The following is a 14,160-nucleotide window of genomic DNA, read 5'->3' on the forward strand; positions in this document are numbered from 1 at the left end:
AAGACAATGTTCCTAAGGTATTTCAAGCAAAATCTAGACTATTTTGAGATATCTAAGTCCCCAGTATACAACTCTATTCAAGGAAACAGAATATTCCAATAAACCGGTTAATCCATTTCTAGTACATTAACACACTCGTAAACTTTATGTTTAAGAAAATACTTTCATGTTCATACACTGCTGAAAATGTACATAGTGACAGCAAAATCTCCCTTATTCAAAAACTCTAAAGCCACATGTGTTTTTCCAACTTTAAAAAGGGTTTATATACTATTATGATATCCCCAGTAGGACCTATTATGATATCCCAGCAGTACCCAATAATCAACACCATTAATACTTCTGTAGTAAGACGAACATTCACATTCTACGAATATAACAAAGGTTTGGCATGACCACAACGTAAAACAGGTCAGGTTTTGCATCAAACAGGCTCATGTCAGATCCTGCCACTAAATGATACTCAAAACTTTTTGGTCTTCAAGATTGCAACAATGACTCTGTTGAGGACCAACGTGTAGCAAACAATTTTATGTGTGCAAATCCATTTCCAATAAACTAAACAGAAATATCTATACATGTGTGCAAGGATGTATACACACAGATACAAGACTGTACATTAATTAAAGGCAAAAGGTTGAAGACATTCAATTACGAATGAGGGACAAGGAACACAATACAACCATTACAAAGAGGCAGATTTGCATTCACTGACATGAAACAATGTCTAAGGTACAGTGTCAGAAAAAAGGCAAGCAAAACAATAGTATTCCTATTGCTGCATCTAAAAACCATTTGTAAGAGCAGAGAAGAGAGTATGAGAGTTTCTATCACACTGGGGATAATCTGGGGAGACAAGAGCATTGCCCTTTTTCTTTTGTACACATATGTATCATGTGAGTTTTTTAAAACATGTATTGCCATAACATTTTTAATTTAAAAGATATTTTAAACAAAATTTATAATGTACTTCTCTCCACTGTTAGAGCAATTTTTTTCTGATAAAATGTGAGACTACATTTATATCTGGAGAAAAAATATGGTAAAAAGGTATAAAATCACTTTAAACATTTGCTATTTTTTTTCTTCCATTCCATTGTCTATAAATTCCAGAGTTTCTACTTTATTTTGTGATTACACCACACTGACAATTCCATAATATAAATTTACAGAAAACATATAGGAACATTCCCTACTGTACGTACGTTTGCTTTTAATTTTTTTCCTTCCACAAGATGCTCTAACAATTATCTTTATATTTATATTTAATGTTTCTTGGATCAAGGATAATTTCCTAGGTTATATTCACAAATGGAACTAATAAGTAAAGAAGCATGACGAATTTTAACACCCTTCATCTTATACTTAATTGGAAACTGACAAAACCTCAATTTTACAAATTATTTTAACTGGAAGCCCACTGACTGTCTCCTATTTGAACAGGACTTTGAAGCCTGCGAGGCTCCAGGCACTAAGCTATGATGCGACCAACATCAAACCGCCCTGCTCTTCGTTCCAGGCCAGCACTACGGCCTCCACACCCACCAAAGGCCTCAGTCCATCTGATGATCTTTATACTTTGTCAAACAACATAAGAAGGGAAAGAATGGATGGACGGGTAGGTGAGTGAGTAGGAGGGAGTAAGGGAAGGAAAGAAGAGAACAAATGAACAAGTACTAAGTGGGCCAGTTACAGCCGGAACCAGCCCATCTAAGCCCTGTCCGCCTTCACTGCCACAGCCTCTGAAGAAGTGACCCAAGAAAACCTAACTTATTTGTAGCATTGAAATGAAAACCAGAAAATTTTGTATACTTCAAATTATTTAATTTCTTTCAAATATATTTTCTTAAGCAGTTTTTTCAGTCTTCCAACTAAGGTAAACAAAAAGGCCGCGTCCAGACTCTCTGGCTGTCTCACCTGTAGCCGCCTGAGTCAGACCAACCTCTGCAGACTAACTGCTACACTTTTATTTGCTTTGTGCTGCAAGGGCAGGATATATTTCACAATTATTAGTAAAGTAACTTCCTAGACACTATTTTTTTCCTTTCCTTCACACATGCTGCAAAATTACTCAATTTTAACACATTATTTACATTTCTTAAATCAAGAAACAATTCTTACAATTAATTTCAAAACAAACTCCACAGGCACAGGTAAAGATTAACAGATTTATCACTGGCTGTATCTGCTAGAATACAGCCAACCATAAAAGTTACCCATCAAATTATCACCTAATTGTTGAGATATCTTTATTGTTAGTACACACTTATCTGAATTCCAAATTGAATCTGATATACCTCTGCAATATTAAATAAGATTAATGAAAGATCATTCGGTGAAAAATTACCAGGTACATAGAATACTTACCACGTCAAGCAACCAATATTTCACTTATTATGAGACAAGTAACCTATTAAAAATTCCAGTAAGTACTGCGTTCTATTTTGTGCGCTTCACTTTCTTTTTAATAATCTGATCATATTCTAACTAATGTCTGCCTCCCTCCCAGATAACCTAAGTGCCACACCAGCAGAGCTTGTGTCTTTTGTTTTCCACTGTATCCCCAGTACCTAGAGTCCTCTTTTTCATTTTTTCATTTCCAACTAATTTTAAACTTACAGAAAAGTTGCAAAAATAGCAGAGTCCCTATATCTCCCTCATGCAGCATCCCCTAATATTAACATCTTCCATAACCATAGTACAAAAACCAGGAATTCACACTGGTACACTGCTACAGTTCAATTCTAGGTCTTACTCAGATTTCACCAGTTTCCCCACTATGTCCTTCTTCTGTTCCAGGACCCAATCCAGAATCTCACATTGCATTTAGTTATTATTTCTCTTTAGTCTCCTCAAGTCTGTAACACTTCAGTGTTTCTTGCTCTTTCATGACCTTGACACTTCTAAAGAGAACTGATTATTTTGTACAGTGTCCTTCAATTTAGGTTTGTCTTAAGTTTTCTCACGACTAGCGTAAGGTTATGAACCTTTGGCAAGAAAACCACAGAAATGACAATGTATACTTCTGGGTGCATCATATCAAGGGGTTCCTGGTGTCCATGTCTTCTTATTAAGGGTGATATGAACCTAAACACTTGGTAATGGTGGTATCTGCTGGGCTTCTCCACTTTAAATTTACTATGTTTCCATTTGTACCTCATACAAATTTGAGACTCCACATATCCTGTATCCCAAGTTTTGTGCAATAACCTTAGCACCTACTGGGAAATCTTGAATGAAACAACTACAGGCGTGCCTCATTTTACTGCCCTTCCCAAATACTGCATATTGCTTTTGCACACTGAAGTTTTGTGCCAACCCTGTGTTGTCAGATGGTTAGCATTTTTTAGCAAGAAAGTATTTTTAATTAAGATACACATATTGTTTTTTAAGACATCATGTTATTGCATACTTAAAACACTACAGTATAGTATAAAGGTAACTTTTATATGCACTGCGAAACAAAAAACCTCACTTTATTGCAATATATTGTGGTGGTCTGGAACCAAACCCACAGTATCTCCAAGGTGTGCCTGTATTACTGCAGTATTCACCCATTGGTAATTTTTCTCTCAGACTCCTTTCACATTTATTATTTGGAATTCTACTTCTAACAACTAAGGAAGAGCTGTCCATTCTCCCCATTTATTTACTTACTCATTAAATAACTTCTATCAGCACACACTCATGGATATTTACTTTATTCAACAGGGTAAAATCTAATACTATCATTTTTTATTTTGTTGTTGAAATTGTTCCAACTTCGGCCCTTAGGAGCGCCTTCAGTCTGGCTCCTGTGTTCTCTCAACACGCCCTAGCCTTGTTCAAGTACTTCGCTTCTCTCTGACCCAAGATTTGTCAGGCTCATCTTGGACTTTTCAATCCTGGAATCAACCACTTCTCCAAAAAGCCCTGGTTCCCTTTATTGGAGAATGGTGCTCAGAAACAAAAATCTGGGCATTAGATGAGCTCATTGTTCCTGAGGCATCACTGCTTCTGGATGGACAGGGCTAGGAAATATGTATATGTATACAAACCAATGTATATATACATGTCTATATTTCTGTATCTGTCTAGATTAAATGCCACTCAGTTCATACTGATACTTAGATTCCCCATTAAACATCACAGGAGTCATTTTAATTTTAGCCTTTCTCCCTTCTTTCTTTCTCCAACAATGAAAAACCTGGTTCATATTGATCTTTACTAATATATTCACTTAAAAAAGTATATACATTATTTTCAATAAAGTCTTGATCAAAGAGAGAAAAAAAGTATATACATAAAGTAGTTTCAGAATTGCAAACCTATATCCCTATGAGAAATACATTTACTAACTAGATTACAGAATTTATATATCGTTCTTGCCACTAGCCTATAGTATTCAATCAAGATACGGTTTTCCAAAGTTATTTAGGTTCCTTATTTTCTTCCCCATCTCCTTCCAGTGTGACAATGCTATCCATCTATATATAATATAGTTAAGTTCATCTGTTACATTTTTATACCCTACTTTGGGTTCTCCCACATTGATTGTTTTTTCTTGGTTTTTGTTTTTCTTTTTGTTGACTGAAGTACAGTTGATTTACAATGTTAGTTTCAGGTGTACAGCAAAGTGATTGAGTTATACATATATATTCTTTTTCATATTCTTTTCCATTATGGCTTATTACAGGATATTGAATATAGCTCCCTGTGCTATACAGTAGGACCTTGTTGTTTATCCATTCCATACATAGTAGTTTGCACCCCACATTGTTTAGTTTTCATTACTTATTATTTTAGCACACTAGTATAGGGCACTAATTTTAAAAGCCTACTTGTCAAGGATAAATGTAAGAGAAGAAAGCCGGATTCAGGTAGGTTTATGTTAGGGGAAAGGAGGTTTCCTTTTCTTTGTACAAGTAGAAGAGACTTTAACACATTTACATGAAGTGGAAAGAAGCAACAAGAAAGAAACTGAAAAAGGTCCCTCGTGTAAGAAGTTCATGGCGGGAGTTATTTACACCAGCGGTTCTCAAACTTTAGGATGCACCAGAGTCACCTGGAGGATTTACCAAAGCACAGGTGAATCAGCTTATGATTCAGTAGTTCAGAGGGAAGGCTTGAGACTTTCTAACAATCTCCTAGGTTAGAATGCTGATGCTTCCTGCCAAGTACCATAAATTGAGAATAAGTAGGTTAGAGTAAAATCAGAGTAGTACCAAGACAGAAATACACAAACGTTGGTATAATCAGGTACAAAGTTGGAAAAAATACACTAAAATATATGGTCTAGTACCTATCACCTGACTGTGAAGACACTTCAAACTCCTTAACAGTTTTTCACTTTATTTCCCATGAGCACCTAACTTCCTGTCACAAGCACTTACTACTTTTATAGCACTTCCAAAACAAAATTTTAAGTCTGCTTTAATCTATCATAGCTTTGTTTATAACAATTCCTAATTATGACTTTTGAAACTTGTAAGAGTAATACTTATCTCATATTTTACAACTGAATATTGCAGGTACAAGAAAAGCTGTTAATTTTTGTTTCTATATCTTGGATCAACTACTCCCTTAAACTTCCTTACTTAACCTAAAAGATTTTAAGTTGCCCATCACAGTTCTCTATTATGTACTGAGATCTTTAATGCCCATACCCTTTTTACCATGGATTCCAGATATCTTTTTTAAACAAATTATCACAAGTACAAAAATGCTTAACGGCATTCAGAGTAGTATTATACACATGAAAAAATTAAAACTAAGATCAACGCAAATATATCCATCTCTGGAAAAATGGCCCGGTAAATCACGGTGCATTCTTACAATAAATTATACGAACTAATGCCTAAGCCCTTTATGTAAGTTCACACTGTCTGTAAAGTGTCCATAATCAGCTATAAAAATCACAGAATAACAAAGATTTATGTTATCTTCTGGAATAATTCCCTAAATGTGGTCAGAAATGGACACTTTTGGGTTTTTTCCCCTGTATTTTCCAAGTTATATAACTTGTTGATAACAGGCATTGGGAGTTTTATTCATAACATACACAATGAAACCTACATATATTCACGTATATGTTATAACGATGTTCTTTACCTCAGTTGTATTTGCTTCCGTTTTTGCAGCTCTTGGTTTCTGAGCTCTTCTAAGCGTCTGAGTTCCTCTTGACGCCTCATTAAATCTACAAGATATTGATTACAGATTAATATTTTTAGCTTCCCCTTCTGTATTTTTATATTCATAAGCATATAGATTCTCTATGACTGGCAATAGATGTAGCAACTTATTCATACTCATGCACCTAGCTTCTCTTTTTGTCTATCACATCATTTTACAATGAAAGATTATAAGCTGCGTAATAAATTAGTATCACTTCTGGGCCCATTTCTTCATGTGTATGAAGAAAATAATAAATCCATCCTTATATTAAGAAATTAAAATGGGTAGTAACTGTTTTAACACAGGGCCTGGAACATATTAAAAATAGAGTAGTAGCTACATTTTCATTTACATAGTTTTAAACAAATTAGAATTTTTTTCAGCAGCAAGCTCAAAGCCCAAAAAGATGCCTTGGGAACCATCAGCAGAGGGCATGTAAGAACCAGACCAAACAGTACGAATAATGAGATAGGACATGGCATAAAACTCAAAAACATCCCTCCCAACACAATCAGCAGGTTTCCTCCTGCATCAAGTCTGTGTCGTATGAAGGAGGGCAATGAGGAGACAGTTCCTGAAAGCGGAAAAGGGCTGAACACTGATATGAACAAGACCACTTTAAACAGGACAAGCATTCCCACTGTCACCAACCCATGTCACATCATCAAGAACAGGGGTTCCACAGCAGAATAAGATAATGAAAGATACATTTGTTTTGCACATCTGAGAAGCAGTGGATAAACTTCCCAAGTATTAAAACTCTTTGTACTATCTTACCAAATTACATGTGCACGCATGCATAAAATATATATATACACATATACAGATATATGAATACCCTGAATAACACAAGTATTGGTTGTTTTTATTTTCTTTTTCTATAATCATGTTACCTGAAATTTCTAAAATGAACATAAATTATCTTAATTGAATGTTTCTTAATAAATTGCTATATTCAGAATTCATTTAACATAATACTTAACAGTTAAAGTTAACATTTCATGTGCCAATAACGCTAAACATCTTAACCATGACAACATAGGCATCATAATTATAACAAGGTATTATCCTCCCTACAGATTGAATTATGTATTAATTATGTCAAATAAAAAAGATCCAGACAGATTATAAATGTGCTCTAGCCATCCAGCCACTACATGGTTCAACTGGGATGTATAGCCAAATCTATCCTTATTCCAAAGCTCTTTCCAAAATGCCAGCATTGCAAACCTGGCTGTTCAGCCTCAACTGAGAAACTTAAAAATAAATTTTTTTTTAAGATTTTGGGACTCTGCTCAGGAAAGTCTGCTTTGGTATATGGGATAGGAACCAGGCGATCCTGATAACATGCCAGTTGAGAAAACATTTAGCTATCTTAAAACCCAAACGTGACTACAATTAAGTTCAAACATTTTTACCATTAGCTGTCAACTTGACTGCTCATTAGAATTACTTAAGTACCTTTTAACCACAGACCAATTAAATCAAAATCTCTTGGGATGTGGACCAGATATGAGTTTTTTTTTTTTGAAGCTCCCTAGATGACTCCATTCTGCAACCAACACTGAGACCCCATAACTATCATACAATTTCTACAGCTGGCGAGACTTGTAACGACCAAAAATATACAATCTACTTATATTCCTAAGGGGAAATGCTTCAATAAGCCAAAGCATGGGAAGTATCTTACTATCATTAATTACCCAAGAAAGTCAATACAGTGCATCCTGTAACAGTTTTATTATTGATTTTGTAGGTTAGCTGTTCTTAAATCAGGGACACATATAGTAATAAATGTAAAATTACATTTTCTTCCATGAAAAGGAATAAGAAAAGAACATGAATGTTTTCTGACAATTGGATCTTCTCCTTTTAAGCGGGGCCAGTTAAGACAGGTGCTTTAACCTCTCAGATCGTGCTTTCTCACCAGTAACATGGGTATAATAATTAGCTCAAAGGATGTGACAATCAAACTATCAGATAAGCACATGATCTAACAGTAATGAGGAGCACGATCAACTTAAAACAAAACTACCATTTTACATCTTCCACATTATTTCCTTTAAACTGCTAATATCCAGAGTTCCTGAAATTTCACTAAAGCTTATATATGTGTATACTGCCATGATAATATTCTTCTAGAGGAAAATATTACCCAAAAAACATGTAACCTGAGGTGTTTTTTATCCTTTAACCCAGTAAATCACACTCATAGGAATTTTTCTTATTAATCCAGGGAATTCCCTGGCAGTCCAGTGGTTAGGACTTGGTGCTTTCACTGCAGGGGCCCAGGTTCAACCCTGTCGGGGAACTAAGATCCTGCAAGTCGCACGCGGCCAAAAAAAAAAAATCCAAAGGCATCCACAGACATAAAATATCAGCTGCAGCACTACTCACTACTAGACCAAATAACATTTAAAACTGCGTACCTAACAAACATAAAAGACATAAAACTGTATCTATAATTTCAATATATCATAAATACAGGTATACAGCAAAAAGGGAATAGAGGGGAATATGGACAAATTTTAAGTCTGATTTGCTAGACTGTAGGAAAGTGTTCTCTCAATGTAACATCCTTCAAGTCATGAAGACTAAACGTATGCTCTCTGATCTAACACAGCTCCTTCCTAGAAATATAAGAACTGAATCTATAGATTGAAAGGGCACATCTGGTCCCAAGAAAAGTATGATCATGTACAATAAGATACATCTGGAATATAAGACTGGACAGATGGCAAGATGTAATAAAACAAGTATAGTAAAATGTTGGTAACAAAATCTAAGTATTAAATACCTTAAAATTCTTTGAACTTTTTTTTTTTTTTTTTTGGCCACACCATGTGGCTTGTGGGATCTTAGTTCCCCAACCAGGGATCGAACATATGCCCTCTGGAATGGAAGCACAGAGTCCTAACAACTGGACCACCAGGGATTTCCCCTCTTTCAACTTTTTTATGTGTAAAATTTCTCATAAAATGTTTGGGCGGAAAACATATCCTGGATAAGTTACTGAACCTTAAAAGAATTCATATGGAAGCCTGTTAAAAGGATCAAGTCACAAGGAGGGAAAAAAATCCAGGCTTATCTCAGACTTTCCCACAGAAACATACTATCAAGTACTTAAGAAAGGGGAGACAGACGCATGAATTTTACGCCATTCAAGAGAGAGTTTAAAGTACAAGATCATGAGGACTTCTCTGGTGGCGCAATGGTTAAGAATCCGCCTGCCAATGCAGGGGACACGGGTTTGAGCCCTGGTTCGGGAAGATCCCACATGCCGCGGAGCAACTAAGCCCGTGCGCCACAACTACTGAGCCTGCACTCTAGAGCTCACAAGCCACAACTATTGAAGCCCGCACGCCTAGAGCCCATGCTCGGCAACAAGAGAAGCCACCGCAGCGAGAAGCTTGTGCACCGCAACGAAGAGTAGCCCCCACTCGCAGCAACTAGAGAAAGCCTGCGCACAGGAACGAAGACCCTACGCAGCCAAAAATAAATTAATTTTTTTAAGAAGTAAAGACCATGGATGTTTTAGAAGATGCAGGAACATTGTTTCTGTGAACCTTCTGACAGAAATCACAAGGATAAACATCAGAGAATCAAGTGATGAACAGAAAAGTCATGACTCAATGTATTTAAAATAGGGCTGAGAGAATTATGTGAGAAACATGTGAGAACTACGGTTAAGGAACATTAAAAGGAAAACAGGGTCTCAAAGACACATCTGCACTTCCACTGTCCGTTGCACTATTCACAATAGCCAAGGTAATGGAAACAAACTAATGTCTATCAACAAATGAATGGATAAAGATGTGGTGTGTACATACAGATACATAATGTACACACACACAAAATGCACTATAGAGATATAGACACACATATTGGAATATTATTCAGCCATCAGAAAAGGAAATCCTGCCATTTTCAGCAACATGGATGGACCTTGAGGACATTATGCTCAGTGAAATAAGCCACACAGATAAAGAAATATACTGCACAGTAAGTTATATGTGGAATCTAAAAAAAGTCAAACTCATAGAAACAAGAGAGTGTAAATGTTGTTGCTGGGAGGTGGGAGAAATAGGAAGAGGTTGGTAAAGGGTTCAAACTTTCAGATATAAGATGAATAAAGCCTGAGGTCTAATGTATAACATGGTGGCTATACTTGATAACACGGTATTCTATAATTCAAAGTTGCTAAGAGAGTAGAGCTTAAATGTTCTCGAAAGAAAGAGAGAGAGAGAGAGAGAGAGAGAGAGAGAGAGAGAGAGAGAGAAGGAAGGAAGGAAAGAAAGAAGGAAGGAAGGAAGGAAGGAAGGAAGGAAGGAAAGGGGGGAGGGAGGGAAGGAGGAAGGAAGGAGATAAAAATAAATAAAAAGTTTTTACACTTTAAAAAAAAAAAGAAAAAACTAAACAATTAAGTCCATGTCAAAAATCCAAACAAATCAGAAGCAAAATAAATAAAAGTTGAGAGGAAAAGGGAAAAGAGGAGCAAATATGCCAATTTCCTTTTTCTTTTTGCCTTTGGTAATCAAGAATCAAAAGATATCATTTAGGGCTCCCCTGGTGGCACAGTGGTTAAGAATCCGCCTGCCAATGCAGGGGACACGGGTTCGAGCCCTGGTCTGGGAAGATCCCACATGCCACGGAACAACTAAGCCCGTGCGCCACAAATACTGAGCCTGCGCTCTAGAGCCCGCGAGCCACAACTACTGAAGCCCGGGTGCCTAGAGCCCGTGCTCTGCAACAAGAGAAGCCACTGCAATGAGAAGCCCGCGCACCGCAATGAAGAGTAGCCCTTGCTCGCCGCAACTGGAGAAAGCCCACGTGCAGCCACGAAGACCCAACACAGCCAAAAATAATAAATAAATTAAATAAATAAATTGTTTTAAAAGAGATATTTAAAGAAACTATACTTCTATTATTTATCAGTACAAAAAGATACGTAAAATATAAAATCCAGTGATAGAGGATGACAGAGTAATAGCAAAATGAATGGCAGTTAATATTATCTATTGAGAGTTATATAATTACAGTAACAAAGGTAATACAAAAACAACCATAACGAAAATTCAGGAACTGCCTCCTATACTGATGATCAAAAACAGATAGTGAAGCAAAAAAATAACCTGTATTAAGTATAATGGGATTTGGATCTAGAAAGGACTACATAAACAGCAGTAAAATAGAAATGAAGCAATTGTTAAAAGGAACTGGTGTGTCCAGTAAGAATCAACATTTACAAAAATTTGCTAAGATATATACATATTCACTGCAGCACTGCTTTTACTAACAAGCTGGAAAGAGAACTAGACATCAATTAAAAGAGGATGAGCAAAACTAATTATAGCCATTTAACAGAGTATCGTTCAGCCATTTAAAAAATGAAGCAGATCTATATGTACACACTTATACAGAAAGTAAAATAGCAAGGAGCAAAAAAGATAAAAAGGATCTTCTTGGTTATAAATAAATACACACACACACATCTACTGACATATGCATGATTTTTTTTTTCATTAAAGGATACAGAAGAAACTTAAAATACAGAGGAAACAGTGACTCCTATAAGAAAGCAGAAGGCGGGGCCAGGGAAAAGGACAGTTTTCTGTGCTGTCTGAGCTTTCCATTTCCATGATAGGTCAACTAGAGAGCCCTGTGTCTCTGCAGAGCCAAAGAACTAAGATTACTTCAAGTTGCTCCCCAACCTGAATACACCCTTCGAAGCGCTGGATAAAACATAAAACTGTAGAACAAAAGAGAAGATTGTAAATTTTTTTTTTTAATTTTTAAACAAACTAACACTGAAACGAATTTATCACCTGCAGACTTTTGCTGAAATACAGGATGTACTTCAGGAGAAGTAAACCTAGAAGCAAGGACTAAGATACACTACGCAACGTGCTTTTCTAATATTATAAAACAAAAACTTAACATGGGTTATAAATAAGCACACAAAAAGCAATAAAATGAAAGCTCATAGGAAATAACTACAAAATTACTTGGCTTCGAAAGTCAAAACTCCCTTAGGGGTGAGGCAAAGTTTTCTAAGAGCTCACAAGAGCTCTACGAGGCCTAAAGAAATGTTGTTCTTTGTCATCACTACATCCTCAGTACCTCACATGGTGTCTTCTACAACCAACATTCAATATGGGTTCAAGTAATGACTGTTATACTACTGCCTGTTAGTAGCAACAACAAATATCTTTCAGCACAAATGCTTACACATCTAATCAGTGTTATTTCGTAACTATGGCATGACCATAGATAGCGGGAAAATAAAGTGGCAAAGTGCATGGCAGGCTAAGAGCTGAGAACAATTCATACTGGACAGAAGTGCTAGAGCAACCATGAGGCCCGGGAAATTAAAATTTTTTAAATTTCTCAGTTGATTCTGGTGTGTAGCCGATTTTTTTTCTTGGCCATGAGGGGCGGCATGAGGGATCTTAGTTCCCCGACCAGGTATTGAACCCCGGCCCCCTGTAGTGGAAGAGCAGACTCTTAACCACTGGACCACCAGGGAAGTCCCTGGCCAAATTTTTGAATCATAAAATCTAAGGCTGGATAAACTTGAAGCTCTCTCTTCCAGGTCTAAGCAGCCTATGATTCTAAAACTTTCTCTTAGATAACAATTTTCAAATTTCTGCAAGAGACCTAGTATAAACATAACTAGTTTAAACATATTAGTATATGATATGAATGAGTTCAATTTTATTAGAAAAAGAGTGTTATACAGTTTATAGAAACGCTAGGTTTAGGGTCCAAATGAAACCAGAAATGTCTGACTAGTTTCTAGCGTTTGCTGAGTTTGTTTTAACTTATTTGGCATCAACGCGGTTATTCAGTGACTTGACTGTAATTGCTCAATTGCTCGATAAACATTTACTGAACAGTTAAAAAAAACACACACACACACAAAAAAAAACTAACCTGGATTTTACCCAAAAGAAAATGAGAATCTACCAAAAAGATTTAGAGATGAATGATGATCAAATTTTCACCTTTTAAAGAAATACTGGCTCTAGTATAAAGAATACTTTAGGGACTTCTCTGGTGGCACAGTGGTTAAGAATCCGCCTGCCAATGCAACAACTACTGAGCCTGTGCTCTAGAGCCCGCGAGCCACAACTACTGAGCCCACGTGCCACAACTACTGAAGCCTGCGCGCCTAGAGCCCATGCTCCGCAACAAGAGAAGCCAACGCAATGAGAAGCCTGCGCACCACAATGAAGAGTAGCTCCCACTCATCACAACTAGGGAAAGCCCATGTGCAGCAACGAAGACCCAATGCAGCCATAAATAAATAAATAAATTTATTTATTTTAAAAAAAAGAAGAAGCCTGCTGCAGAAATCGGGCAGCTGTCTACGGCGCCGTGATCTCTGGAGGCAGCCAAGAGAAGGTACATAGAACTTTACTGAAGTGCTAAGTTAAAAAAACAAGTGCAAAAACTTTAAGAGCAAAATAGAAAGCAATCAGATGCTTTATTTTAAGAAATACAAAATTTTGGGAATTCCCTGGGGGTCCAGTGGTTACGACTGCGTGCTTCCACTGCAGGGGGCACCGGCTGGATCCCTGGTCAGGGAACGAAGATCCCACAAGCTGCGCAGCATGGCCAAAATAAATGAATAAAAATTTTTTAAAAGAAGAAATACAAAATTTTACGGATAATGGAAAAGATGAGTGATAGGAAGAACCAGAAAAAGTTATTTGGAGAATTAACAGGAAAGAAGAAAGGGGAGAGATAAACAATATAGACAGGGATAAAAAGAAACCTAGAGGGCTTCCCTGGTGGCGCAGTGGTTGAGAATCTGCCTGCCAATGCAGGGGACACGGGTTCGAGCCCTGGTCTGGGAAGATCCCACATGCCGCGGAGCAACTTGGCCCGTGAGCCACAATTACTGAGCCTGCGCGTCTGGAGCCTGTGCTCCGCAACGAGAGGCCGCGATAGTGAGAGGCCCGCGCACCGCGATGAAGAGTGGCCCCCGCTTGCCACAACTAGAGA

General features: G+C 37.0%; 1 protein-coding gene across 1 annotated transcript in view; it reads right to left on the reverse strand.

Moving 5' to 3' along the window:
* The window catches only part of PSPC1 (paraspeckle component 1), a 63,235-nt gene that overhangs the window by 30,545 nt on the left and 18,530 nt on the right, over positions 1-14,160 (reverse strand). Inside the window, exon 5 of the mRNA XM_036831374.1 lies at positions 6,091-6,175. Coding sequence (XP_036687269.1) covers positions 6,091-6,175 — 85 coding nt within the window. The remainder of the gene's footprint in view (positions 1-6,090; positions 6,176-14,160) is intronic.

Source organism: Balaenoptera musculus, chromosome 18 (assembly GCF_009873245.2).
Source record: "Balaenoptera musculus isolate JJ_BM4_2016_0621 chromosome 18, mBalMus1.pri.v3, whole genome shotgun sequence".
In the NCBI taxonomy this organism is placed as follows: Eukaryota; Metazoa; Chordata; class Mammalia; order Artiodactyla; family Balaenopteridae; genus Balaenoptera; species Balaenoptera musculus.